This window comes from Furipterus horrens, unplaced genomic scaffold, assembly GCF_987537825.1.
Source record: "Furipterus horrens unplaced genomic scaffold, mFurHor1.1.pri manual_scaffold_2, whole genome shotgun sequence".
NCBI lineage: Eukaryota > Metazoa > Chordata > Mammalia > Chiroptera > Furipteridae > Furipterus > Furipterus horrens.
This window is the reverse complement of record NW_028327172.1, coordinates 59,805,269-59,832,693: the sequence shown is the minus strand read 5'-3', so window position 1 is coordinate 59,832,693 and position 27,425 is coordinate 59,805,269. Positions and strand designations below refer to the sequence as shown.

At 34.1% G+C, this 27,425-nt stretch overlaps 1 protein-coding gene and 1 non-coding gene across 13 annotated transcripts in view; one reads left to right on the top strand and one right to left on the bottom strand.

Moving 5' to 3' along the window:
- The window catches only part of PICALM (phosphatidylinositol binding clathrin assembly protein), a 102,227-nt gene that overhangs the window by 41,871 nt on the left and 32,931 nt on the right, over positions 1 to 27,425 (bottom strand). For all 12 annotated transcript variants that reach the window (XM_090265763.1, XM_090265770.1, XM_090265766.1 and 9 more), the window contains exons 3-9: positions 24,177 to 24,252; positions 21,055 to 21,157; positions 13,037 to 13,130; positions 9,510 to 9,621; positions 7,890 to 7,996; positions 5,612 to 5,653; positions 901 to 986 (exon numbers count right to left, since the gene is read on the bottom strand). In XM_090265763.1, the coding sequence (XP_090121889.1) occupies positions 901 to 986; positions 5,612 to 5,653; positions 7,890 to 7,996; positions 9,510 to 9,621; positions 13,037 to 13,130; positions 21,055 to 21,157; positions 24,177 to 24,252 (620 nt within the window). The remainder of the gene's footprint in view (positions 1 to 900; positions 987 to 5,611; positions 5,654 to 7,889; positions 7,997 to 9,509; positions 9,622 to 13,036; positions 13,131 to 21,054; positions 21,158 to 24,176; positions 24,253 to 27,425) is intronic.
- LOC150018655 (small nucleolar RNA SNORA27) lies at positions 4,933 to 5,046 on the top strand. Its single transcript, XR_016509509.1, has one exon. It is a non-coding gene; the product is annotated as a small nucleolar RNA SNORA27 (small nucleolar RNA).

Sequence of the window (27,425 nt, the reverse complement as noted above, 5' to 3'; positions counted from 1 at the left end):
ACAGACTTACAGGTCCAGGAAGCACAGAGAGTTCCAAAAAAAACTGGACCTAGGGAGAACTACACCAAGACACATTATAATCAAAATGTCAAAAATTAAGGATAAAGAGAGAATCTTAAAAGCAGCAAGAGAGAAGAAGAGAATTACATACAAAAGGGTCCCAGTAAGACTCTCAGATGATTTCTCAAAAGAAACTCTGCAGGCAAGAAGGGACTGGCAAGAAATATTCAAAGTAATGAAAAGCAAAATCCTACAACCATGATTATTCTATCCAGCAAAGCTGTCATTCAGAATAGAAGGGCAGAGAAAGTGCTTCCAGGACTAAGTAAAGCTGAAGAAGTTCATCAGATCCAAACCACTGTTATAGAAATGTTAAAAGGGACTTGTTTAGGAGAAAGAGGATCAAAACTATGAACACTAAAATGAAAACTGTATCACAACAACCAACAACAAAAGCTAGGGAACTGAAACAAAGGCAAACTAAGTAGGCAACGAGAGTGGAAAAAAGAATTACAGGTATGGGGAACATACTGGGGGGAGGTCAGCGGGGAGGGGGAAGGGGGAAAAAGGAGGGAGATGGTACAGGAATTAAGAAGTATAGTAGGAGGGAGTGGAGTACATAGGAAGATGTTGAGAAGAACTATATGCACAACCAGTGGGCATGAACTAAAGGGGGGGAACAACTGGAGGTGGGGGGGGGTCACTGGGTGGAGGGGAAAAAAAGGGAAAAGAAATTGGGACAACTGTAACAGCATAATCAATAAAGCATATAAATGAATGAATGAATGAATGAATGAATGAATAAATAAATAAATAAATAAATAACTTGGAACTTGAACCGGATTCATCTGCTCTCTCAGAAACATCACTCTGGATCTTGCCCTACAAAGAATAATGTACCTGCTTGCAGCTGTAGAATCTTTGATCTTCTTTCCTTCCAAGGAAGCTAAATGTTGTTCCAAAGCATCAAGAAGACTGCTGGGGGCCTGAAATTATACAAATATTAAGACTTTCATGATAACCAGGCCATTGGTCAAAACAAATCAAGTATCATCTGACATAGGAAAGTAACAAAAATAGTTATATTCCTCATGAACTAATTAACAGTGGAGTTTTAGCTACCTAAGAATGACATTATTATTTTTATTATATAACCGTGGCCTAGTAAGGGATATTAATAAACATAATAAAAAATATGAAAACTAAGGCTATGTAAACATGAAACCTTTAAGATCCTGCAAGTATTTAATATTCAACTTATTTGAATTTTAAATAGAACCATACTCCTAAAATTGGACATAGTGTTGAGCATGTCACTGATACTTAATAAGTACTTCTTGAATAAATTTTGAATAATTATTTTTTTAAAGATTTTATTTATTTATATTTTTAGAGACAGAGGGAAAGGAAGGGAGAAAGAGAGGGAGAGAAACATCGATGTGAGAGAAAATATCCATCAGTTGCTTCCCTTACACTCCCACTCCCTAACAGGAGACCAAACCCACAACTCAGACATATGCCCTGACTGGGAATCAAACCAGCAACTTTTTGCTTTGCAGGATGATACCCGACCAACTGAGCCACACAATCAGGGTGGATAATTATTGATAAATGAAACTGTAGACTAACATCAAGGAAATAAAAATTAAAGTCATAATGAGATACAACTAGAATGGTTAGTGTCAAACAGACTAGCAATATCCAGTGTTGGTGAAAACAGGGAACAACTGCAACTCTCATACACTGCTGGTGGAAACACCTCCACCTTGAAAAAAGACTTGGATTTTTATCTATCTTAATTATCCAATTCCATTCCTGATTATTCACCCAAGAGACATAAGTGTGTTTTCACAAGGAAAGAGCAGTTCAAGAATGTTTTAAGTGGGTATCTGCATAACCACAGACACAGACAACAGTGTGGGGATGGCTGGAGGGAAAGGGGCAGCAAGGTCTGGGTGGAAGTGGACAAAGGGGTAAAAAATGGGACATCTGTAATAGTGTAAACAATAAAAATAAAGTTAAAAAGAATAATGTTTTAAGTAGCTTTATTTATAATGTTAGAAAAACAGCAAATAATCCAAAAGTCCATCATTTGGATGAATAATCAAAATTGTGGTAAATTTGCATGATAAATTACTATGTGGCAATAAAGACGAATGAATTAATGGTACATAAATCACATGGACAGATCTCAAAACACTATGATAAGAAAAAGAAGCCAGGCCCAGGAAGAAATACTCACATGATTCCATTAATATTAAATTCAAGATCTGATAGAATTATGCTATTAGAAATCAAAACAATGGTTTGCATGCAGAGAGCTAGGGAGAGACTGGAAGGGCACACAAGAATTGGGGTGACAGAACTGATTTACATCTTGAATGGTGTGTTGAATACACAAATGTTTATATAGTTATCAAAACCTCACTGAAATATTTACCTCAAATTGAAAAAAAAAAAAAAAAAGACTAGCTTCTAAACTCTCAGGCTATAGGTCAAATCTCAACTTAATATAAAGGGTTAATTATTTACAAAAGGACATCTTTTCAATAATCTAAGAAGGAACTATTACTAACTTTAAGTGACGCAAATGCATCAGTGGCATTTAATTACTCCGAATATTTAGAGTTTCTGGATTACAGGGATCTAAAAATAGTTGGAAGATGCAATAACTAGCTAATTTCTCTAACAATTATGATTTGAATAATTTCCTTAAATATAGATATATGGTGACATATACATATGAATGATTGATACATGTATCTTAGCACAAATCAAATACAGTAAAAAAATAAATTAAAACCAAAAATATTAGATTGTAACATTGATTTCTAGTTGAACTGAGAATACTTAATGCAACTCACCCAACCCCAACAAAATGTAAAGAAAGCACTGTGCCAAGAGCTACTGTCAGAGATAGACTGCTGATGAGAGCAGTTAACATTTTAAAAGTTCTTATAATACAACAGGCACTGTGCTAGCTACTTTGTAAAAATCACAGACTATAAGGAAGACACTGCTGGTATATCCTATTTAAAAATAAATGAGCTGAGACTATGAAAATTAAGTTAGGTACTTATCTAGGAGCCAATATAAAATCTAAGGTATGTCTGATCTGTAAACCTAGATATTAACTACTATGCTACAGAATCCTAAATTAAAACTGTGGTCATTTAAACTACAGTTAATATTTTTCTGAAAGGCTTAAATTGAGGCTTACAAATATTAAACGACAAGTTAGGACCAGTAATAAACTCTTTTCAAGATCCCTCCTAAATACTGGGTTGGCCAAAAAGTCCATTTAGGTTTTTTATAAATAAAAGACACAGTTTTCATTTTCACCAATAACTACTGATTTGGATATTTTAAGTATGTAGGCTATCTCCCGTTACTGGCCTCTAGTGGGGTAGAGGCCAGGGGTGCTGCTAAACATCTTCTAATGCATAAGACAGCCCCACAGAAAAGAATTATTTGGCCAAAATGTAATACCAAGAAATTTCACAAACCACTTCTGACACATTTGGTCAGTCACAGCACCTTCTTCATACAATGCACAGATTTTTTTTGTGTTTCGGTTGTGTTTTTACCTTTCTTGAAATAATAAAGCATAATACATCAAAAATGTTGAGTATCTTCTTCCATCTTCAATATTAAAATGGCTGCACAAAAACTCACCAATTTTGATAAGTTTTAAAATGCATAGTGGTATGACAGCTGTCACAATACAATCTAACAAAATTGTTTCAAATGATGTTAAAGACAACTAAGCACTTCTTAGAGCCATTGTACAAAAAAATAAACTTGTTGGCCAACCCAAAATATCTTGCTAGTCTTTACAAGTGAAACCCACCTTATGAAGAGTGAAGGAAATGTGATGCCTAACATCTTAAAAAGAGCAATTTATATCAAAGAATAATAATCTCAAATTTCCACTCATAGGTCTAATAACCATCATCTTCCCTGAAGTATAAATAGCTTTGTTTTAGTTCACTTTTGAAAAATTTCTGAATCACTCAGAAATCAATGAAGAAAGAGGAAGGGTCAGGAGGCTGGCCAACCCAACCCAGCTTCAATGCCAAGGGTACAGTACAGACAACTGACAAGATAGGTGAAGAGGGCATGACAAATGGGGTACTGGGGAATCTAAAACTGCCTAAATCAGCAATGACTCGTCTCATATTTATCCCACAATAATGTACTTAATCTTAATGGGGTTAATTTAACTCAAATGTAGAGTGTTTTATTTACATGTAAGCCATAACTAGATCCATTGTGTACTCTTGGCCTGGTGATCAAAGGGATGAATCAGAATGAGTACAGAGAAATACAACTGAGATCCTTACTTAAAAGATGTCCCAGAACAATTTAAAGTAAGGTAAAAGTCTTAATAGGAGAGAAGTGATACAAATGTCACAATGATCATTTATGCCAGGTACTTTCATTCTTAACACTCATTAAAAAGGAAAAAAAACACCACTGGGGGTGGGGGAGTATAAAGGGACTAAATGGTAATGGGTAAAAAAATACAATAAAGACTGAATTTTAAAAATACTTAAGAAAAAATAAAAGCCTCAGATAATGATTTTTTTAAAAGCCAGAAAAAAGGCAGGTTTAAAGTTTCTTCCTTAGATTTTTTTTTTAAGATGATGATGATAAAAACAACTGAGTGCTTAATGCTATGGTTTAGGTTTTAACTCACTTAATTGCCCCAACTACCTTATGAGGGAGAATCGTACATTCTCCATTTTAGAAATGATGAAACTGAAGCATAGAGAGTAACTTCTCCAAATCACAGGGCAAGCTAGTGGCACAGCCAGGACTCAAACAGATGAACAAAGCCTGCCCTCTCCTTCTAATATCATGTTTTGAGGTTTATCCCTATTTAATACTCCGACTTGAGTCAAATAGCCAAAGCTAAATGTTTAAAACAGGAAACACAAATCCTATATAAAATAATCCTCTATCTTCAAGTGGGGCAAAAGAAATATCCTTTTAAAACTCAAGCAAACTAGGTGTTTGTCTTATATTCTGTCAGAGGAAACAAATAGAAAACAAATTCTCTATCAATAGTATAGTGCACGTTTTGTTTTAAAATACCATTCTCTAAGTTCAGTTTTCTTTTAAATAAATAAATAAGTCTTTTTATTTATTTATTTATTTTTAGAGGGGAAGGGAGAAAGAGAGGGAGAGAAACATCAATGTGTGTTGCCTGTTATGCACCCCCAACTGGGGACCTGGCCCGCAACCCAGGCATATGCCCTGACTGGGAATCTAACTGGCGGCCCTTTGGTTCATAGTCTGGCACTCAAACCACTGAGCCACACCAGCCAGGGCTCAGCTCTTTCTTTTGACAATGATGGTGATAGGAAAGAGAAATTAAAATGAATAAACTAAAGAAATGGTATAGCAGTGGCTAGCTCCACCAATATAAGAGGTGAGTAGATCATTCTATCTGGTCATAATGTTAGAACAACCATCAGAGAAACATCGAAATACTAAAATAAAATGTCTGATCTCCCTGACAGCATGGGTTGCATGTTATTCATCTTGTGCCCTTCATACCTAGCAATACATAGCAGACAGTGAATTGATATTACAACAAAATGCTTACCTGCGAAAGGTCTGGTATATCACCTCTGTCAATTCCAACTTGCTGTAAGAAGAAGCATTGTATTTAATAGATAAAATTATAATAAAGATGTTTTATAAATAGAAATTATACAATGACAATTATGACTAGTACTGGGAACAATATTTTATTTATTTTTAATTAATTAATTTATTTATTTTATTTTTAGAGAGAGGGGAAAGGAGAAAGAGAGGGAGAGAAACATCACTTGCGCCCCCACCTGGGGACCTAACATGCAACCTAGTAATGTGCCCTGACTGGGAATCGAACCAGCGATACTTGGCTCACAGGCTGATGCTCAATCCACTGGGCCACAGCAGCCAGGGCATGGGAACAATATTTTAGATAGACTTCTTTAAAATAAAAATATTTAATGTCCAAATATATCATTCAATATTTCCAAGGGCTTAGATGTTATCTAATGGCTATATAAGTTATAGAAGGAGGGGAACTAGAGTTGGAAAGTCATCAAGACTACTAAATTACCATCTCTGTACCTTCTAAGCACCTATACCTTGTTACAATCCGAAAAACATGACAGCAAGAATGAGAAAGGCTGACCACAAGTTCCCTGGGGCATAAAAAGAAGTTAAAGAAAAACCTTGATGACAATGACTTTGCCTTTCTTCATAAAATATGTTTTCCTAGGTAATCACTATAGATAATGATTTTTAAACCCTATTTTTCAAGTTGGCCAGGTTTTATATAAATGCCAAGTGATATCTAACCAGGATTTAACTGTTTCCACAAAGCAATCCCAAACACACTTTCATGATGTTCAGGCACTGGACAGTTTCCAGCAAAAAAAAAAAAAAAAGAAAACCTTTCTTACTTATTACACTAGTACCCAATTGAAAAACTGTATCCCTCCCCTGTGGCTATGCTTCATTTTCTAATCATTCTCTCTTCCTTTTCTTAACCTCTCAAAAGCCAGACCCAGAATGACATCAATAGAAAATTTGATGAAGTAATTCAAACTGAGATCTTGATATGCTACATTTTCTCCCTTCAAACACATTTGAAAAGGGTACATGTGCCTTTACTCCAAGAACTAATATTTCATAATGAAGCTACAACCCGAAAGACAGCCACATGAAAAAATATTCTAAGGCAGGCGAGTCTTCTCATTTCTCAGATCATATGGAACAGATGGTGTATTCCATTTCAAACTAAGACCACCAGAACTGGAAGTAAATAAGGACTTGAAACTTAAGTCAGTAACTTTACTATAAAATGAAAAGGACATTAGAGATCAAAGGGAAAAGTCAACAAATTAAAGCTTATTTAAAGAATTTACTAGAATCATAGCATAAACTTTTATCTTCTGCTTTTAATATGTGACTGACCCTAAAGAAATGGGGAAAAAACATTAATTTCTCCTTCAGGGAGATTTTAAATTAAAAATAAATTGCAGTAGACTTTATAAAATAGCTGATTAACAACACAAATCTATTTTCTTCAAAGGTCTCATCATCTTGTTTTGTTGTATTCATCTATTGCAGAATAAAGTATCACTATGGTAATAAAGCTAAAATCACCAACTTGCTAATAATTCCAGATTAATTACATTGATACAATTGACCAATTAAAACCTAGTCATCTTCCAGAATTATCCTAGCAATTCTCTGGTGGTGATAGGCAAAGGGTAGAGAAAGAGAAAACAAACAAAAACGCTTTAAGAGCTGCCTCTGTAGAAGTAAGATAATGCCTGCAAGCACTACCACAACTGTGTTCTGTGACAATTTCAGAAAATTATTTCTTAAACAGATCTGCAAAATTAATTATCCTATAAACCTAGATTCATGGTTTTTATAATCACTGATAAACAATAAATACACTAAATTCATTCCTGCAGGGGAACAACACATTTTGAACAATGTGGCTCCAGCTGTGAATCTCACTGGAGGAAAGAGATTTGTACTAACACTGGATGAGAACAACTTTTGATTATGCATAATATAAAATACATGAGTAATTCCAAACATAAAAATTGCTGCCACCACTATGTGTCACCTACCTAATTTATAATTTTTAAATGATTACTTTTCAATAATCAATATTGAATTAAATATACAGGATACATTTTATTCAATACTATGTATATCATATATACATCGTAACAAAAAATATAGCATATTAATATAACTGTATATATACCATGGTATATTTAAAATGGGATTTTTTTGTTGTTTGGATAATAATTTCTTTAAAATCAACACTTACAGACAAAAAAGCAAGTTAAGAAATAAAGATAGTTTACCTCTGCAACTTTGAGAAATTCTGAGATTCTTGTCATCCTGGTCAGGAACTTCTTATAGATGTCAAGACCTTCTTTGCACTGGTTCTTTTTCATATCAAAATATTTTTCTGCCAGAAATGAATATAAAAACACTTTTACTCACATCAAAATATAACACTCAAAAAGAAAAAAAGAAAAACAAGTAATAGCTTCTAAGAGATTATACAGGTGTCAAGAACACTCACTCTAGAGAAAAATACCACTAAATTAGCTTAGATATTTAAAGCAAGTTAAAATACAGATGCTACCGTAATAAAAACAAAAATTACCTGACTTCATTCACATTATTAAACAATATTTCCCTAATAATTGCCTAAATATATATTTGAATGATAATACAACATCACCCTTTAATCCATTTAAAGCAGTACCAACTTCTATTTCAAAATATTCTTAGTGATGATATATTAACAAATATGTCTATTTCATATCCAAATTTCACTTGAAAAGCCCATTTATACTTAAAATATAAACTGCTGTAAAGAGCTTTATTTATAGTAATCACAAAATGGAAGATTATGCATGCTTTCCAAAGCTTTAAAGAAAACTCTGTATTTTTCACTTGTGAAAAAAAATAAACACAATTTTTTAATTTCTATGGAATAAAGCATCCATGATTAAGTTCATGTTACCCTCCTCACCTACGAAAAACAAATTTAAATTAATTCTAAAAAAAAATTAAAAGGAGTCGGTAGAGAACAAGCACATTGCAGTAAACACATTTGATATTTGTGCCTTGGCACTATTTGAAGACCAAATTGTCTACTCTCTGGAAAGAAAGAAAAGAGCATTTCTAGGCAAAATTAACTGCATTCCACATACACTTAACCCTTGAACACCACAAGGGTTATCAATTCCCAAGCAGTTGAAAAAAATGTGTATAAATTCTGACTCCCCCCAAATTTACCTACTAAATAGCCTACTGTTAACCGGAAGCCTTAGGAATAACAATCAACTAACACATATTTTGTATGTTATATGTATTATATACTGTATTGTTGCAATAAAGTAAGCTAAAGAAAATGTTAAGAAAATCATAAGAAAAAATATATTTACTGTATTTGTCAAATAATAGTACGCATATAAATAGACCTGTCTGTTCAAGGATTAACTATATACCGAATACACAATAAAACACCATACGGTTCTAAAATGCCTCAAAATACTTCAGCCTTAAAAATAAATGTTTAATGCACTAAAAATAATTATCAATGTTTAAATAAAGTTTAGAAAAAATATCAACTTTACAGCGAAAGTTCATTAATGGAGTGAATTGTAAGAAAATAAGTTTTCCTGAACAGAAAAATTCCAACTTAATTTTAAAGGAATTTTTATATTTCTAAAAATTATAAAACTTACAGAAGAAAACACAGATATATAAAAACATAAAGTTCATTTAGCTAAATGTCCTAAATGTAAAAGTATTTAACCACTTAGCATACGTTAACAAGTATAAAATTTTTTTCTCCAAATAGTTACAATAAAACTTTAGGCAAGTTTAAGTAACAAACCAGACAATATTATTTACCCACATGATAAAAGATAAGAAATAAAATGTCATTAAGCTACAACAATATTTACCCAATAGGTTAATAATTCCTTCATTGTATGCTGCAAACAGTCTAATGGCATCTTTGAACAAGAGCATGAAGGCAGCATTTATTACTCCATTTGTAAGTTCATTACTATTAACCTGGAAGAAAATTAGAAAAACAATTAACTAATCTTATGTTTTAAATAACGACTTCCTTCAAATTAAAAATACAGTTAATTCACATATTTAGGTGTATTAAAGAAAAAGACATTTATATCTTGCGATAAGAGTTACAATCAAAGAAGGCAAAAATCTTAAAAAGGTCAGATTTATGCAGAAGCCACAAGCAAACAAACATCCTACAACGTTCAATTTAGTTTTGAAGTAAGTAGTTGAAAACAAAAATACCCTTTAACTCTTGTAATTCCTAGATTATATCTCAGAAGTCTTTTATTTAAAAAGTTCATTTCAACATGAAATACTTCTAACTGCAAAATAAAGCCCATTTCTAGGTGGACATTCACTGAGTCATGAAGGATTTACTGCATATTTTTAAATCAGAAAGTATTTATTAAATGGCTCCTGCAATCACCAAAGCACTTTGCTAAGCTTGGTAGAAGATATGCTTAAAAATATATAAACTTTTTCTCAATATTACAGATGAAATGACCTTCAAAATGATTGTGATAATATTTCTGCCTCATTTGGTTACTGGGAGAATTAAATGATATACTGAGTGTCAAGAGCCTAGTGCAATACCTTACACACGAATGGTCGATATTATTATTATCATTACTGAATTATGCTGTAATAAAAAAATAGCACTTATTTATTAAGAATATAAGGAATAATTTTATTATCTCAAGGAAATAAAAGGAAAAGTTCCTTCTTAGATAACAAGAATATCTAGTACATGAAAATTAACTTGTTAGGTATACAAAAGCATAAGCACAAAGTTAAATAGTAAGCAACAAACTGGTAAATATTTGCAGAATATCTAACAAGGCTGATTTCTATTTTAAAGAGAGAATCTTAATAACAAAGCAAAGGCCAAACAATTCACAAAGTAAAAAATACATATGACTAAAAATATGTGAAAAGCAGCTCAACTTATCAGATAAATTAAGATATAATAATCAAATTAAATTAATGAACTATATTTTCCTGAGAACCAGGCCGGTAGTATCAAAATAATCAAAACCAAGGTATTATTCAGTACCAATAAAAATGATAAAAGTAAAAAATAGGCACCTGTTCACAAGTGACTGGATAGACACTTTTTGAATGTAAATTGGCAGTATTTAAAAAATTTTAATGTTTGTGTCCTTTGAACTACCAAATTCTTTTTTAGGCATTAACCCTATAGAAATAGGTTTATAAATGTGCAGATATACACACTGTCTATTATCTAATACACACACACAATTTAGTGTCCCCGCCCTTCTTTGTTCTTTTCCCATTTATCTTCTGGGTTAAAAAACAAAACAAAACAGAAAAATGCTTATCAATAGGTGTATCAGGTAAATTGTTACATACAATTAGGTACAATATAGACACCGAAAAAAGTACAATACAGACATAGAAGAGAGTAAGTACTTATATAAGGTGAAAACAAATTTCATGGTTGGACCCTATTCTCTATAAAAATCAAAATATTACGCAGTAGTTACATCAGTTTCCTATGTCTTCAAGATGAGGGGTCAGCAAACATTTTTTATAAATGGTCTGGTTGTATTTTAGACTTTGGGCTATATGATCTCTGTCACAACTATTCAACTAGGTTATTCCATCACAATAACAACCATAGACAATATGTAAATATATGAACCTGGCTGTACTCTAATATTATTGCAAAAACTGAATTTAGATTTCATATAATTTTCACATGTTAAAATACTAATTTTTAATAATTATTTTCAACTACTTAAAACACGTAAAAATCATTCTTAGCTCACAACTATACAAAAACAGGCAGCAGATCACAGTCTGATAACCTGTTCCAGTCTATGAAGCACCTACAGGATTTATTTATTGAATGTTTATTTAATAGTACCTATGTGCCACACACTATTGACAATAGGGACACAGCAGAGAAAAAGCAGACCTGGGGCCTGCCCTCAAGCAGCTTAATGACTACCAATTAACAGGACCAGTTAAAGGAAAAATCAATTTCAGCATGAAATTGTCACAGCTCCACTCACTATCTTACATTTATAAGCTCTACAATAAACTGTCAAAACAGATGCTCTCCCCCAAAAACTAATGCTAATATCTAGCATATTAAAAAACAAATAACAAAGCTGGCAACTTGGTTCAAGTGATGGTTATTAAAACAAAAATTCCAGGGAACACAATGCCCTGGGCAATAGCTACAAAACAGTCTGTTACAAGTGTATTTGAACTTCCTTTAATTTCTTAGTAATTGTCACACTTTGAAATACTAAGTTGACTATTACTAAAGAAAACTGTCATACATTTGTAATTTTAATCCTCCTCTCAGGACATTTTCTCATTGCTTTTACAGAGAGTGGAAGAGAGCAAGAAAAATATCAATTGGCTGCCTCCCATACTCACCAGGACCGGGAATTGTAGGTGTCTGGACGGAGGACCAAACCTGCAACCTAGGTACCCTCTCTATATCGCGGATCACTTATCGCAGCCTCATTGTATCGCGGGATTTTTAAAAATACTATATTTATTTATCGCGGATGTTCCACTATATTGCAGGATTATGTGGTGCTGTATACATATGTTGTTAAAGTTACGTAGGTTTAAGAGTGTAGAGTAAATGTAAGGTTCCTACTTCGTGGGGGGTGGGGGAGGTTCCAGAATGTAATACCCATGATAAGTGAGGGAATACTGTAATATGCCTGGTAGGGAATCAAACCTGCACATCTCGTGCAGAGTTTTTTGGCAAACATCAAATCACCCAGGTGACTCAGCCCCCATACAGCCCAAATTTGATGCCCTGAGACTTCTGGCTTTTCCCAAAACTAAAATCACCTTTGAAATGGAAGAGATTTCAGACCATCGATGAAATTAGGAAAATACAACAGGGCAGCTGATGGAGATTAGGAGAATTGTGTGAGGCCCCACAGTGCCTACTTTGAAAGGGAGTGAGGCTTCACTGTCTTATGTACAATGTTTCTTTACCTTCTACAATAAATGCCTCTATTTTGCACAACAAGTGGCTGGATACTTTCTGGACAGACCTCATATATGGAGGAATGTGTGTAGGTTATGCAAATACTACTCCATTTTATATAAAGGACTTGCATATCCGAGAATTTTGGTATCCACAGGTGGTTCTTGAACCAATCTCCAGTGGATACACAGGGATGACTGTATACCCTGTAATTCTAGAGCTAGAGAAGCACCACCCAAAGAAATCAGAGTAACTCTAGAATTATTATAAGAATGGAAAGTAATCTGATTTGGACCCACATTTACAGAAAATTCTTAGACAACTAGGATATTAGTGTGAAAACTTAAAAATAGAAACCCTGACCAATTAATTAGGAGGATAACATTTTTTAAAACCTTAAATTATACAAGACTTGTGCAAACAACTTACATTAAAATCAAGAAGGGCATCCATTTGATTTTGAATAATTGGTACGGTTTTTAGGAGTTTTTCTGTGTTCATTGTCCTCATAACTCCATCAGCCCTGTTTTTTTTAAAAAAAGAAACAATTAAGTTTATTATTAAATCTACATTTCAAACTCTCATCTGGTTCTCCACTTAAACAGAGAACAAGTTGCTATGAAACATCATATAATTTTAAGTCATTACTGAACCTGAAACCTCAAGCATAAATCATATAGAAAAAGCAAAACACAGGAAATATTTATGTCCATCAAGGTGTTCAATTTAAAACTTAAAAAAGATGTAAAATGAGAAATAAAAATCAAAGCTTTTATTATACAGCCAGATTTATAATGCACTTGTCACATGAGGAAACCTGCTAATCCTCACACCACTTATGTATGTAAAGGCCAATTTTACTATTTTTTAAAAATCCAAATAAAATAATTCATCTCAAATCTTTAAAAAGTTAGGACTTGATGGAGCCAGTAGTAAACCTCAAGTCTTGGTGAGCACTGCTTTATTTGAGGTATTTTATTCATTATTCAAACACCAATAGCTTGTTATACATAAAGTTATAACTAAAATTATTTACTATAAAATAAGACAATTTTACCAAGACAGTCTAATCTGACCATTAAATAAGTGAATATTAAGAGGAGTGTTTTAAATAAAATATTGTTAAATAATTCCAAAAAAGAGTCCTTTAAATATTTCTTTAGATATTTCTAAACAGAGAGAAATATTAGCAGTGCCAAATAAACTAGAATTTTACAAAACTAGTACCAAAAACACTAGGCAAAAGGTACTGGGGCTAAGGCACATAACTAACACTAAATGCTTATTATATATCAGGCTCCATGTTAAGGACTTGATGTATGTTTTTCAAATCCTCACAAAAAATCACATTTTATAGGTGATGAAATTTTAGGTTGTGAGGTTATATGACTGACTGTCTACAGTCAAAGAACTAACTAATCATTGGTAGGGTCATTACGTAAATCCTACCATATGAGATTTCAAAACAGTGCTTTTCATAACCTTTTGGCAGAGTAACAAGGCACTTTCAGAAAGTGTGCAAGCTTTCCCTGATTTACAAATAAACCATACTTATAATCAGCTGCTCCAACCCTTCAATCACAACCCCAGAAGCCAGGGGAAAAAATTAAGTTACGAAAGGCAACAATACTGCATTGTGCCACACAACAAACAGTTTAAAAGAAATGGACTGCCTTGGGTAGGCAGCTACTGACCAACTTTGGTCCAACTCTCCCCAATGAGACAAGTTAACCTCTCAAATAATAAACTATGCTGACTGGCACTAGCTGCTGGAGTTTGGGATAAGGACACTATTCCCTCGTTGCAACCCTTTCTTCACTCTCATAAACATCTCACACGCTCATCAGTCATCATTTAGTTCCCTTTTAGTTCTCTGCTTGCTGAGGTCACTTTCTACCTATTGGTCACTTCCCCTACATCACAGAAGACATGAATTCTTTCTCAGTTTTTCCTGGTTAATTTCAACATCTACATGGACAACCAATCCGACATTTTGATTTCAAAATCCCTTGATCTTAGTTCCTATTCCCGTGGTCAGATCCTGATTTTATTGTCCCCAAAACCGTATCAAACGCTCCTCACCACCACCGTGAAAAAAGACAAAATTCAGACACCTTAGCCTATAACAGTAACCTCTTAATCCTCCAGCCTTGGTCAATTATCCCCATGGCAAAAACTGTTGGACTCCAGCATAAACTTCAATGTAACAAATCCCCACTAACCCACATTGATCACTTCTCATTTTTACTCCCTTCATCTAATTTAGAATTCCAAAAATTATTATAATCACTCCCTTGCAAATATCCCTAACTCCTTGTACTCTCTTCTTCCTTTGCAGTCACCTGACATGATCAGAATCCTGGATGAGCAAACATTTACCTCCTCCATAACTGTAACATGCAGCTGAGGACTGGTAAAGAAAACTACAGAACTAAGCAAACTGATAAAACTATGATAAATTCATAATCATCAACCTCAAATGGGAATCCAGCACTGCCAGCAATTCTCTTAGCCTTCTCTAAGTGAATTCCTCTCCTAACTGTACTTTCAAACCTCCTTCTCCCACCACTCCCTTTCTTGCCTCTCCACACCCAACACACAAACTCTCAACACTTGACTCCCAAAATACTTAATTAAAAAAAAACAGAAAATGACAAAAAGATTGTCTGGTCATCTCGCCACCGAAACTACAACTATCTATTCTGTTCCTATTATAGTAAAGGAAGTCTATTTCTTTCTAGCAAATATAAAATACCACTCACACAGGTCCTCTGGATTCCACTCTCTCATAATCCTTTCTTTGGTTGTCATCTTCTCTAACACAGCACTGTCCAACAGAACTATTAGCAATGAGGAAAATGTTCTAGCAGGGAGGAGGAAGATGGATGGAGGTGAAAAGAATATAGGGGGGATAAATGGTAATGGAAAAAAATACAATAAAAAAAGTAAAACGTTCAAACGTTCAGTACTGTACCATTCAATATGGTAGCCACTAGTCACATGTGATAACTGAGCATCTGAAATGCGGCTGGCTGATGCAATCGGGGAAATGATTTTTAAATTTTATTTGACTGTAAACAATTTAAATTTAAATAGCCACATGTGGCAAGTAGCTACCATATTGAACAATGCAGCTTATTATTTCTTTTATACTAGATCATTGCCATAACATGCAAGCCAAGTCTCTAGACTCACCATTCTTTAAACACACACACACCACCACCACCACCACCGATCTCATATTCCCTAATGGAGCCAAGCATAATTCTCAAAAGAGTTGCCACTTCCTCATTTTTTGTTCATTATTAAATTCATTCCATTATGAGCCCCACTCCTACCATACTGTTAAACTTCTCTAGTTTAAGTCATTTAGAAATTCTATGTTGCTTCTCCAATGAGTACTTATCTAACATTACCTGACTAGACTTCTCAACATCATTCACAAGTTTTCCTCATTCTTGTAATACTCTTGTAGTCTTAGCATTCCCTATATCCCTGTCTCTCTCCTTGTTTTATTCCTATGTCAGTATCACTTTTTCAATCTCTCTGTTAACTTCCTCATCCTTTACCCATCTTCTAAAATAGATGTTGAGTATCTCAAGGTGTTTCTGGGCCCTCTCCTCTCATTCTACACTTATGCCCCTGGTGATCCCAAGGCAGAAATTAGCATATTGCCATAGACAGTTTATATTCCCAGACTAGAACTCTGCAAGTTCCAAGTTAGTATATTCAATTACCTACTTGATATCTCAACTTGTACAAATTACTATACCCTAACTTGCCGTACTCTCCCAAAAATCTTTCCAGTAAACAGTGCCATATCCCCATGGACTTATGACAGAAACTGTGGGGTTATTTCTGATTCCTCCCTCTCTCACTAGCCTCCACATCATTTCTTCCCAGAGAAGTTTAAGTTTCTTAATTAACAGTTATCACATGCTTATATCAGACTCAAAAAACTCAAAATAAATCACAAACCCAAATACTGGAGCATGATTCAAACCAAATGCATGACAATTCACACTCCATGCAAAATCCAAGTTTTTATGACTTCTAAAACAGAACTAAATTCAGGTACTTGCTTCCCAAATATAGTAGCAGCTAATCGTCCATGTGCTTATTCACATACAATACTTAGATTAGTCTTTCTTTTGCTTGTTATATAGTACTGTCTTGTTACTTTGAACTGTACCAATTTAGAATTCAAGATAATTCAACCTAAGTTACTACCACTAAAACACAGAACGAAAAGAAAATGAAGAGACCAATGTTTAACCAACTAACAAGACAAATCTACAGGCAATTTATTGGATCCATTTTTGATTGAACCACTTAATGTACTGTTTACAAACTCTTTTAGTCATCTTTTTCAAAACCTATTAAACATCCTTGATATTTAGACACTGTAAAGTCCTGAAGATATGAATATAGTTAAGATTCTATTTGAGAGTGTCATATAAAATCTAACAGAAATAAGGCTTCCTCAAAGAAATGCCTGTCAGTATAGATTCTTAAAAAATAACTAAGAATTTGCCAGAAAAAAAAAAGGTCTTTATAAAAGTACAGTTGACCCTTGAAGAATGGAGGGGGCTTAGGAACAATGACCCCACCCCCATGCAGTTGAAAATCTGCATATTAACATATACCAAAAAACTTAATGTGTCCCTTGCTATCAGCAAGTGATTGGTTCCAAGACCTTCTGTGGATACCAAAATCCACAGGTGCTAAAGTCCCTTCTATAAAATGGAATAGAACAATGTGAACAGTGGACTGTCTGCATCTGTGCATTTGAAGGCAGAGACATGAAAGGCCAAGTGTATATTTATTGTTAAAAACCTATGTAAAAATGGACCTGCACAGTTCAAAGTCATGTTGTTCAAGGATCAACTGAATATATAAGTAAAAAGTCATTTAACCATTACTGGGTAATAATTCATTTTGATTTTTGAATATCCTATATTTCTATTAAAAACTGTAGGTAGTCTCCACCTCACTTTTTTAATACCAAGATATATCCATATGAGTCAAAAATTTAAATATAAATTACTGAATCCATAAATATAACCAATAAAAACATGAATAAATAACTGATCATTTTGGTGTAGAAAAGCCTACTCTGGAGTTTGCTTAAAGGACAAAAGCTAGACTTCCTGTCAAGATGGAGGCATATGTAAACTGCTTTGACTCCCTGCATGACTACAACAAAAATTACAACTAGACTACAAAACAAGTATCACCCAGAATTGTCAGAAAATTAAGCTGTATAGAAGATGTCAACCAAGGATTTCAAGAAGCCACATTCATCCAGACGAGTAGGAGGGGCAGAGAAGTGAGGAGAGGCGCAGACAGGTGCAGAGATGGGGAACATATGGTGGATAAAAATTGGGAGGGGCACCTTGCGAGCAAGGGATCCCAGCCCCAGACCAGACCACCTAGCCCAGAATTCCAGTGCCAGAAAGATAATTTCCCGTAAGTTCTGACTATAAAAACCAGTAAGGGTTGGGGCAGTGAAGAAATGGCATGATTCTCAGGAGACTACTCTTAAATGGCCGCAACAGACTTAAGACTTATGCAGACCCACTCCCTCTAGACTTCTGCACCAGGGCGACAGTGGAAGGGCAACAGTGGCATATACTGAGAAAGTGAAGTGACTGGCAAAAGGGCAAGTGTCGGAAGACAGCTTCCTCCTGGGAAAAACTCCAGAGGCCATGCAACAGTACTGTCCCTTCTCTGAGCCCTCCCTCACACAGAGCCACAGAGCCGTGACACCGGTTGCCATGCCTTGGCAATTACCTAAGGCTCTGCCCCATACAATTTACAGGTACCTTTTCTACAACAGGCCACACTACTAAGACAGGGAGTCAAAGTAGCTCTACCTAATACACAAACAAACACAGGGAGGCTGCCAAATTGAGGAGACAACGAAATATCACCCAAATTCAGAACAAAATACCAGAAAAAGAACTAATCGAAATGGAGATAAGCAATCTATCATATGCAGAGTTCAAACCACTGGTTATCAGGATGCTCAAAGAAATCATTGGGTACTTCAACAGCATAAAAAAGACCCAAGTGAATGAAAGTTACTTTAAGTAAATAAAGAAAAATCTACAGGGAACCAACAGTGGAGGGGTGAAGCCGAGAATCAAATCAACAATTTGGAACATAAGGAAGAAAAAAGCATTCAATCAGAATAGCAAGAAGAAAAAAAATTCAAAAAATGAGGATAGACTAAGGAGCCTCTGGGACATCTCCAAATGTACTAACATCTGAATAACAAGGGCACCAAAAGGAGAACAGGAAGAGCAAAAAATTGAAAAATTATTTGAAAAAATGATGAAAGAAAACTTCCCTGATTTGGTGAAGGAAATACATACAAGTCCAGGAAGCACAGAGAGTCCCAAACAAGTTGGACCCAAAGAGGACAACACCAAGACACATCATAATTAAAGGTTCAAGACAAAGAGAGAGTCTTAAAAGCAGCAAGAGAAAAGCAGATAGTTACCTAAAAGGAGTTCCCATAAGACTGTCAGGTGATTTCTCAAAAGAAACTTTGCAGGCTAGAAGGGAGTTGCAAGAAGTATTCAAAGTGATGAAAAGCAAGGACCTACAACCAAGATTACTCTATCCAGCATGGCTTGCATTTAGAATCAAAGGTCGGATAAAAAGCTTCCCAGATAAGAAAAAGCTAAAGGAGTTCACCACCACCAAACCAAGATTACAAGAAATGTTAAAGGGACTTCTTTAATAAGAAAAAGATCAAAAATATGATAAAATGGCAATAAATAGATATCTATCTTTTCACTGCTTTCAGGGAGAAAGGAAGGGAAAGAGAGGAAGGTAGTGAAGAGAGAAAGCGAGCAAAACATCATTGAGAGAGAGAAACACTGACTGACTAGCCTCTCACATGTGCTAAAATGGGGGATCAATCCCACAACCCGGGTATTTGTCCTGATCAGTAATCAAACTTGTGACCCTTCGGTCTATGGGACAAGGTTCCAACCAAGTCACACCAGCCAAGACTATAATTACTTTAAATACTAATAGATTAAATGCTTCAATCAAAAGACATAGGGTAACTGAATAAATAAGTAAACAAGACCCTTATATAATGTCTACAAGGGACTCATTTCAGATATAAAGACATACAGACTAAAAGTAAAGGGATGAAAAAAGGTGTTTCATAAAAATGGAAATGAAGAAATAAAAAAGCTACTAGAGTAGCAATACTTGTATCAGACAAAACACACTTTAAAACAAACGCTGTAACAAGAAACGAGAAAGACTCAGGAATTCCATTTCTGGGTATTTTTCTGAAGAAACCTTGAACTCTAAATCTAAGACATATGTATCCATACGTCCACTGAAGTATTATTTACAATAGCCAAAATATGGAAGCAACTTAAATGTCCATCAAAAGATAAACAGATAAAGAAGAAATGGTGCATATATACAATGGAATATGACTCAGCCAAAAAAAAAAAAAAAAAAAAAAAAAACAAAGAAAGAAAGAATGAAATCTGAAAGGATAGATATACCTAGAGGGTATTGTGCTGAGTGAAATAAGTCAGAGAAAGAAAAATGCTAGATGATTTCACTTAATATGTGGAATCTAAAAAAAACTAAATGAATAAGCAGAACAGAACAGACTCATAAATACAGAGAACACTGTAATGACTGACAGATGGGAGGAATGTTGGCGGGATGGGTGAAAAAGATGAAGGGATTTAGAAGTACAAAACTGGTAGTTACAGAATAGTCATCGCAATGTAAAGTACAGCATAGGGAACATAATCGATAATATTGAATATATATGGTGTCTGATGTGTACAGTTTTATCAGGGTGATTACTTTGACTAATCACTGGGTTGTATATGTGAAACTAAAATAATATTGTATGTCAAATGTAATTGAAAAATTAAAATTTTTAAAAAATGTTATGTTTTGCAATTTGATAGTAGTGATGTAAAACCTTATAAATGTACTAAAAACCACTGAACTGTAAACACTAAAAGGGTGAATTTTATGTTGTGTGGACTCTTATCTCAATAAAGTTGTTATAAAATTTTTAAAATCCTAGTACAAATAGTATCCAATGTACATCTTCAAGAAAAACTGAAGTTCAATATAGTTTTTAAAAATATTTTACTTATTTATTTTTAGAGAGACAGAAAAAGAAGGAGAAAAAGTGGGAGAGAAATATCTATATGTGGTTGCCTCTTGCGCGCGCCCAACTGGGGACCTGGCCTGCAACCCAGGCATCCACCCTTTGGTTCACAGGCCAGTGCTCCATCCATGGAGCCACACCAGGTGGGCCATTAAGTTCAATCTTTTTAATCTGGCCTCAAATTCCATAAAATTCTTAATCTAATAATTTTTGTGGTTTATATTTTTTAATATTCAAATCTATTAATGTCAAGAAAAAGAAAATATAAAGCTTAACTCACCCTCTTTTCACTTTTGTGAAATCAAATGCAACTTGTCTGTATGAAACTGCTTTTTCATTTAGATATCTACTATACCGCCTAATAAATGTAGACATGTCATATCCTATAAAAAAAAAGGAAAAAGTTTTCATAAATTATTAAAATTTCAATTTACTTAGAAAACCAACTTATTTCATCCAATGACCATAATGTCTTGATATTCCAACCCAATTTTATGGTGTAAATTAAATGACTAATGGATAATATTGCATTAAAATCTCTAAGACTTCACATTTTTAAGCCAGGTATGTCATATGTGGCTTTGAAAAACCTTCCCCCTTAGAATTTCACTAAAATAATAGTTCTGCTTTGCTTCTGATCATCATTTCTATCTTTTAGTTATCAGAAATTAGAAAAAGATGTTATCTTACACTACTCGATAACCTCATAACTCAAATGTAACATCCTATGGAACCACAACCCAATTCCTCAAATCATTAAGCAGTTTTATAATTGTCATGCCTAAGAAATTATTATTTGTATGTTATTTAGAACGAGAACCATGTACATCAACCTTATTAAAAAGTACAGAAATTAATTCCATAGTACAATGAAACAAATGTCAATTTGCAAGTTAAGGCATAACAAAAAACATAAAGCTTTCTAAATTAATACCTAAATCAATCTAAGGTTTTGTTACAGTACAATCATGGGATCTGAAAACTTCAGCAACATAAAATCTAATCAATGTTATAAAAGGAAAAAAACTGGCATTTTAGTTATTGCCTCACTCAAGGAAGTTTATAAATTTTTTTGATCCTCATTAAAAAGCAAGTCCATTTTATTTTGGCTCATCTTCATTTAACAAACTTAACTTTACTCGATGATCTCTGCTACTTCAAAAAGGCAAAACAAGCAAAAAAAGAAAATGTAAAATGACTGGATTTAACATAATCAGTTCATTTTTTCAGCAAATATTTCTTCAATGCTTATTAAGTGCAACTTGAAGAAAAATTAGTAAACAAAATAGAAAAAAAAATCACTGCACCCATAATTTCTCATATCCACTAATGTATTTGATAAAGTGTTACACATTCATATTCCTCAGCTCTTTAATTTACACTGTTCCCTCTAATTGATTCTCTCCTCTCTAGTGGTGGAAATACCTCTCATCCTTCAAGGCTCAATCTGTCCAACTTTGCCTGCACTCTCTGAGCTCACACATTCTTCTTACTTCAATTACAGCTTATAGCTATTATATATGCACAGTATCTATCTAACACACTAGGTAAGAAGCTTATTTATATTTACATACACCTAGTATTACACCCAGTACATATTTAATAACATATTAAGACTCCACCTAACAAAATACATCAGCAAACAAAATTACTTTTCAAAAACACCATTGAATATGCTTTTAATTGTTTCAGTCCTATTTTATAATCAAGTGGCTAATAAGCACAAAAAACCTCACTTGGACATATGCATATACTCTAATCTACAGTAGTAGTTTGCATAATATTTTCCACAGACTCTTAGTTCAAATAAACTGAGTAAGGGAAAAGGAAAAAATAAAAAGATGAGCCAGCAGTTTCTTTTCATGTCCCCCAAAACAGAGCAGCCCCAGTTTTATCTCTGGCATACATCTAGCTTCCATTTAAGATTTTTTTAATTTGAAAAACAGATTTCCTGCTTAATTTTTTTTCCTTAACTACTTAAGAGTACTATATACTTCATTAAAGGAAAATCAATCTTCTAACACTTGATTCTATGTATAGATTACTGGTCCCCCAAAATCTCTGGAACATAGGGTGTTCAATTCATTCTAATTAATACATCCACCTGCAAAAAGTAAACAAGTACTGAAACTGGACAGTCCCTAACCCAAACAAACCAGTCACTAAATTTTATTGCTTTTATCTCCACAAGAGCCACAATTCAGGTTCTCATTAACTCTCCACTAAGTGACCGAAATGATGACCAGAAGTCTTGATGTCTTCAAGATTTTACTCTCTCTAAACCAGCCTGTACTGAACTATGATGCCTGCTTTATCACACACATTTTTTTCTCCCCTCCTCCCTCAACTCAAAAAACATTGATGGTTTCTCATTGCATTACAGAATTCCAACTTTATCAAATTCTTCCTTGCTTGATTTTGGACCCAAACCGCTTCTTGAGGGCTATATGTCACTACATGTTCTCCAATAATCATCTATACATTCTATTCACACTCATTTGATCTTTAAGCCTCAAATATCCCATGTTCTTTCATATCCATGCATATCTGTGTACCTTTGCTTAAGGCAACTCATGTCTTTGTCCATCTCTCATAGCCCAGCACAAATCTCACCTTCTCTAAAGACACTTCCCAGACTGAGCCTTTCTGTTGGACATTCCCAAGTCATCTGGTATATCCTTTTTGAGGTTCTTCCTAGAGTTGACATTCTATAATGTAACCACCTAGCTCTGGAACTAAGTATTATACAACAGAATTGTGCACTGAGGGCTACAACACCACATTACAGCTATTTCAAGTTACTAAATTAAAAGTAAAATAAGACAAAATAACAGGTGTATCAATGAGCAATTCATTTGAATAAAAACACTGCTTACCTTTGCTACCAAATAGTCCCAACTATATTTCTTGGAACTAAGCATAAAAAAATAACATACAATGAAGGCAGAGACTTAAGTGTTTCTTGTGTGCCAGGACTTGTTTTAAGCACTTTAGATTGATTAGGTTAAGCCTCAAGCAAAGAACTTAAGAGTAGGTACTATAATTATTCCTGATTTTACAGATGCAGAGGTGAAGGAACTTACTCAAGTTGGTGCAGCTAGTAAGTGGTGAAGTAACGTGCTCAAGTTCATGCTAGTAAGTTGTAGAGATGGGATTCAAACCTAGGCAATCTAGTTCCAAAATCCATGCTCTCAAACCACTACCCTATACTGTTTCTCAAAGAGCTTTAGGCATTAGGTAGTTATGCTAATCTTACTCTTCACACTAAGTTTTTTCTTCCCTACAACTACTAGAATTTGAGGTTCCTTTACAGCACATGTTCTAAAAGACATAGTTCAACTCTGCAGTAATCATCACATGGGGTCAACTCTTGATATTCCATAATAAGTAAGTAGTCTTTACCTTGCAATCCACTTTTATCCAAAAAATTGCTTAAGTTAAACAACGTGTTTCTTGAAGCCAAATACTGAATAAAACGCTGGAAAAACAAAAAAATAATTATGTCAAATTAAGATGCTGCCATCTAACAAACTCTTAATTTCGGAATTAGGGAGAAAAGTGGTTAACACATTCTATTAAGCTTATCTAGTTTAAATTTCTCATCCTCAGTCTTATTAACTAGTTACCAAACCTAAACACACATATTTTTCATTAACATGCCAATAATTTATTAAAGCCTATGCCCACAGCTATTTAAGTCAATATAAAAATGGGCACATTTAAACTCGATAATTTTGCCCTTTATCGCAACCTATTTGGACTACAGATAATCACTTAGGTGGCATCTGACTTAAAACAAAAAACAAAATACTATAATCATATGAGGACAAGAGAACAATATTATAAACATCCTCTTACCCACTGCCCAGATTAAACACATTATAATATTTACTTTTAGAGTTCTTTATAGCATCAAAACATTATAGCTTCTATTGAAGACGCACTTTTAATTTCATTCCCCTTCTCTCCCTCTTCAGAGGTGATCACTTTTCTGAGTAGGTATACATCTTTCCCACACAGGTCTTTATAATTTTACTACACATCTATCTATAAACTACATAATTTTGTTTTCTATTCTAAATTTACAGAAATATCATACTATACTTTTTTTTCTAATGTGCTTTGTAACAACTTTTCTCCAAGAATTATTCATTTAATACGTAGACCTAGTTCATTCATTTTATTTTTTTAAACACTTGTAATGTTTTAAAAATTCATTTTTTTAAAGATATTATTTTTAGAGCGAGGGGAAAGGAGGGGGAGAGAGAGAGGGAGAGAAACATCAGTTGCCTCTCACATGTCCCCAACTGGGGACCTGGCCCACAACCCATGCATGTGCCCGGACCAGGAATCAAACCAGCAACCCTTTTGTTCACAGGCTGGTGCTCAATCCACTGACCTACACCAGCCAGGGCTCATTATTTAAATGATGCTCTAGTATCTAAATGAACTAGTAGAATATTATGTATTCATTTCTTTTTGGATATTAAAATTCTTGTCAATTTCACTATTATTAACAATGTTTAATTGATATCTTTGTACTTGGTGTCCATGTGCAAGCATACAAGAGTTTCTCATGATATATACTTGAGGCTGAACACTTGGGTCAGCATGTATTTAAAAATTCATCTTCTTAAAATGCTCTCCAAAGTGTTTACCATAGAATACTATCTTAACTTCCCATTACAAACAACCTGAGTAAAAGGGAGCTAAAGAAACTTCTTTCAATTTCACTTCTAAGGATTTGCTTTTTATTTTTTAAGTGTGCAGAGGGTTATCATCAATTAGGATGCATACTGTCACTCCCAATTCAATCCTGTTGATCTGAGATCATCCTAAACAAACCAACCAGGATTTTGAAAAAAAATAATCTATAAATCAAAGACTCATCTGTCATCACTTATCCTAAAACAGCCCATTCAAAATGGCAGTATTAGACTCTGATTTTCGTATGCTTTGATAATTCTTTGCTGTCAGAGCCTGTCCTGTGCATTATGTTTAGAAGCATCCCTGCGCTCTACCTGCTAGGTGCCAATAGCACTCCCTCCAGTTGTGACAAATGTACCTAAGTGGGGGAATCACGCTCCTCCCCTGCCCTATTTGAGAGACACTGTTCCACGGTATTCCCAACACCACAGCGTAAGATCCTATGCATACTCTCACACAGACTAATAACTGCCAATGTGAAAACCCAAGGATAGCACAAAAAAATAAGCAGAGCATTGTATTTCTTATAGCTGCTTAAGGGAAACTAAACATGAGTTTATCTAAAAACCACACTGAAATGCTTTCTCCTCCTGTCAGTCAATTGTAAAGAATGACAATCAACTGTTTCTTGGCCTTTACAGCCTATTTATCTGGCATTGCAGCTGGTTATATTTGTGGCCTTTTCTTTTTAAAGAATAAACTAAAGTAGACCCTTGAACAATGAGGGGGTTGGGGGTGCCAACAACCAGAGCCGTCAAAAATCCACATATAACTTTTGATTCACCAAAAACTTAACTCCTATTAGCTGACTGTTGTAGGTATTATATATTGTATTCTTACAATAAAATGTTATTAAAAATTTTAAGAGAAAATACATTTACAGTATTGAAAAAAAAAATCCACAAAGAAGTAGACCCATGAAATACAAGCCCATGTGTTCAAGAGCCAAGCGTACATTTTTCTTTTAAGTGAAAAATAAGCCTGATATTCTTTGGACTAAATGATCATGATCTTAAGTAAACACATTACTGATAAAAATAATTATCCTAGTTAAGATAAAAAATTTCAAGTTACACTGAAATTAGTATATCCAAGCATTTCTACTAACTCTGTACACTGGTTATAATGAATTAGAAAGCAAATGAGTAACATATAGCAATATATGTCCTAAAAATGGTCATGCCTTTTGACCATGTTTCAGGTATAACACTTCTGGAAATAATTTTTTAAACTTGAAAACTACAAATAAAATCATTCAATGTGGTGCTATAACAGTGAACAATTGGAAAACTAAATTTCCAGCAAAGGGAACAGTTAAGAAAATCATGAACCCCTGACCGGGTAGTACAGTTGGTTAGAGCGTTGTCCCGATGCACCAAAGTTGAGGGCTCAATCCTAGCCAGAGCACATAACAGAATCGACCACTGAATGCATAGACAGAACAACATACCAGTGTTTTTTTCTCTCCCTCTCCACCCCCATCAAAGCAAAAAATAAAAAACTTAAAAAAAATCACGGAGTATATGATCAACTATGCAATAACTAAAGGTGATTAATACAAAGAACATAGAGCACAGCAATGCTTATGGTGTAATATATTAAAAAACTAAGTATTTTATCTAGATATAGCTATAAAAATACTTTTGGTCAAGGAGCAAAAACAAACACCAAAATGTGCAAATAGATCTGTTGCAATGATAAAGTTGTAGACAAATTCCTGTTTTAATTCTGAACTTTAATGATGCTCTACTGGTATATGTCAAAGATGACAGAAGTCTCATGACTGAAAAGCTCAAAATAATGAGTAAAGTGATGGATGTCTGAAAATCATTATGTTCAGAAGTCTAATGCCAATGACTCAAGTCCCTATCCATCTCTATGGAAGCTCTCTCCCAGCAACCAGTGGGCTGTATTTTTCTAAGGCACATATCAACATAGATTTGT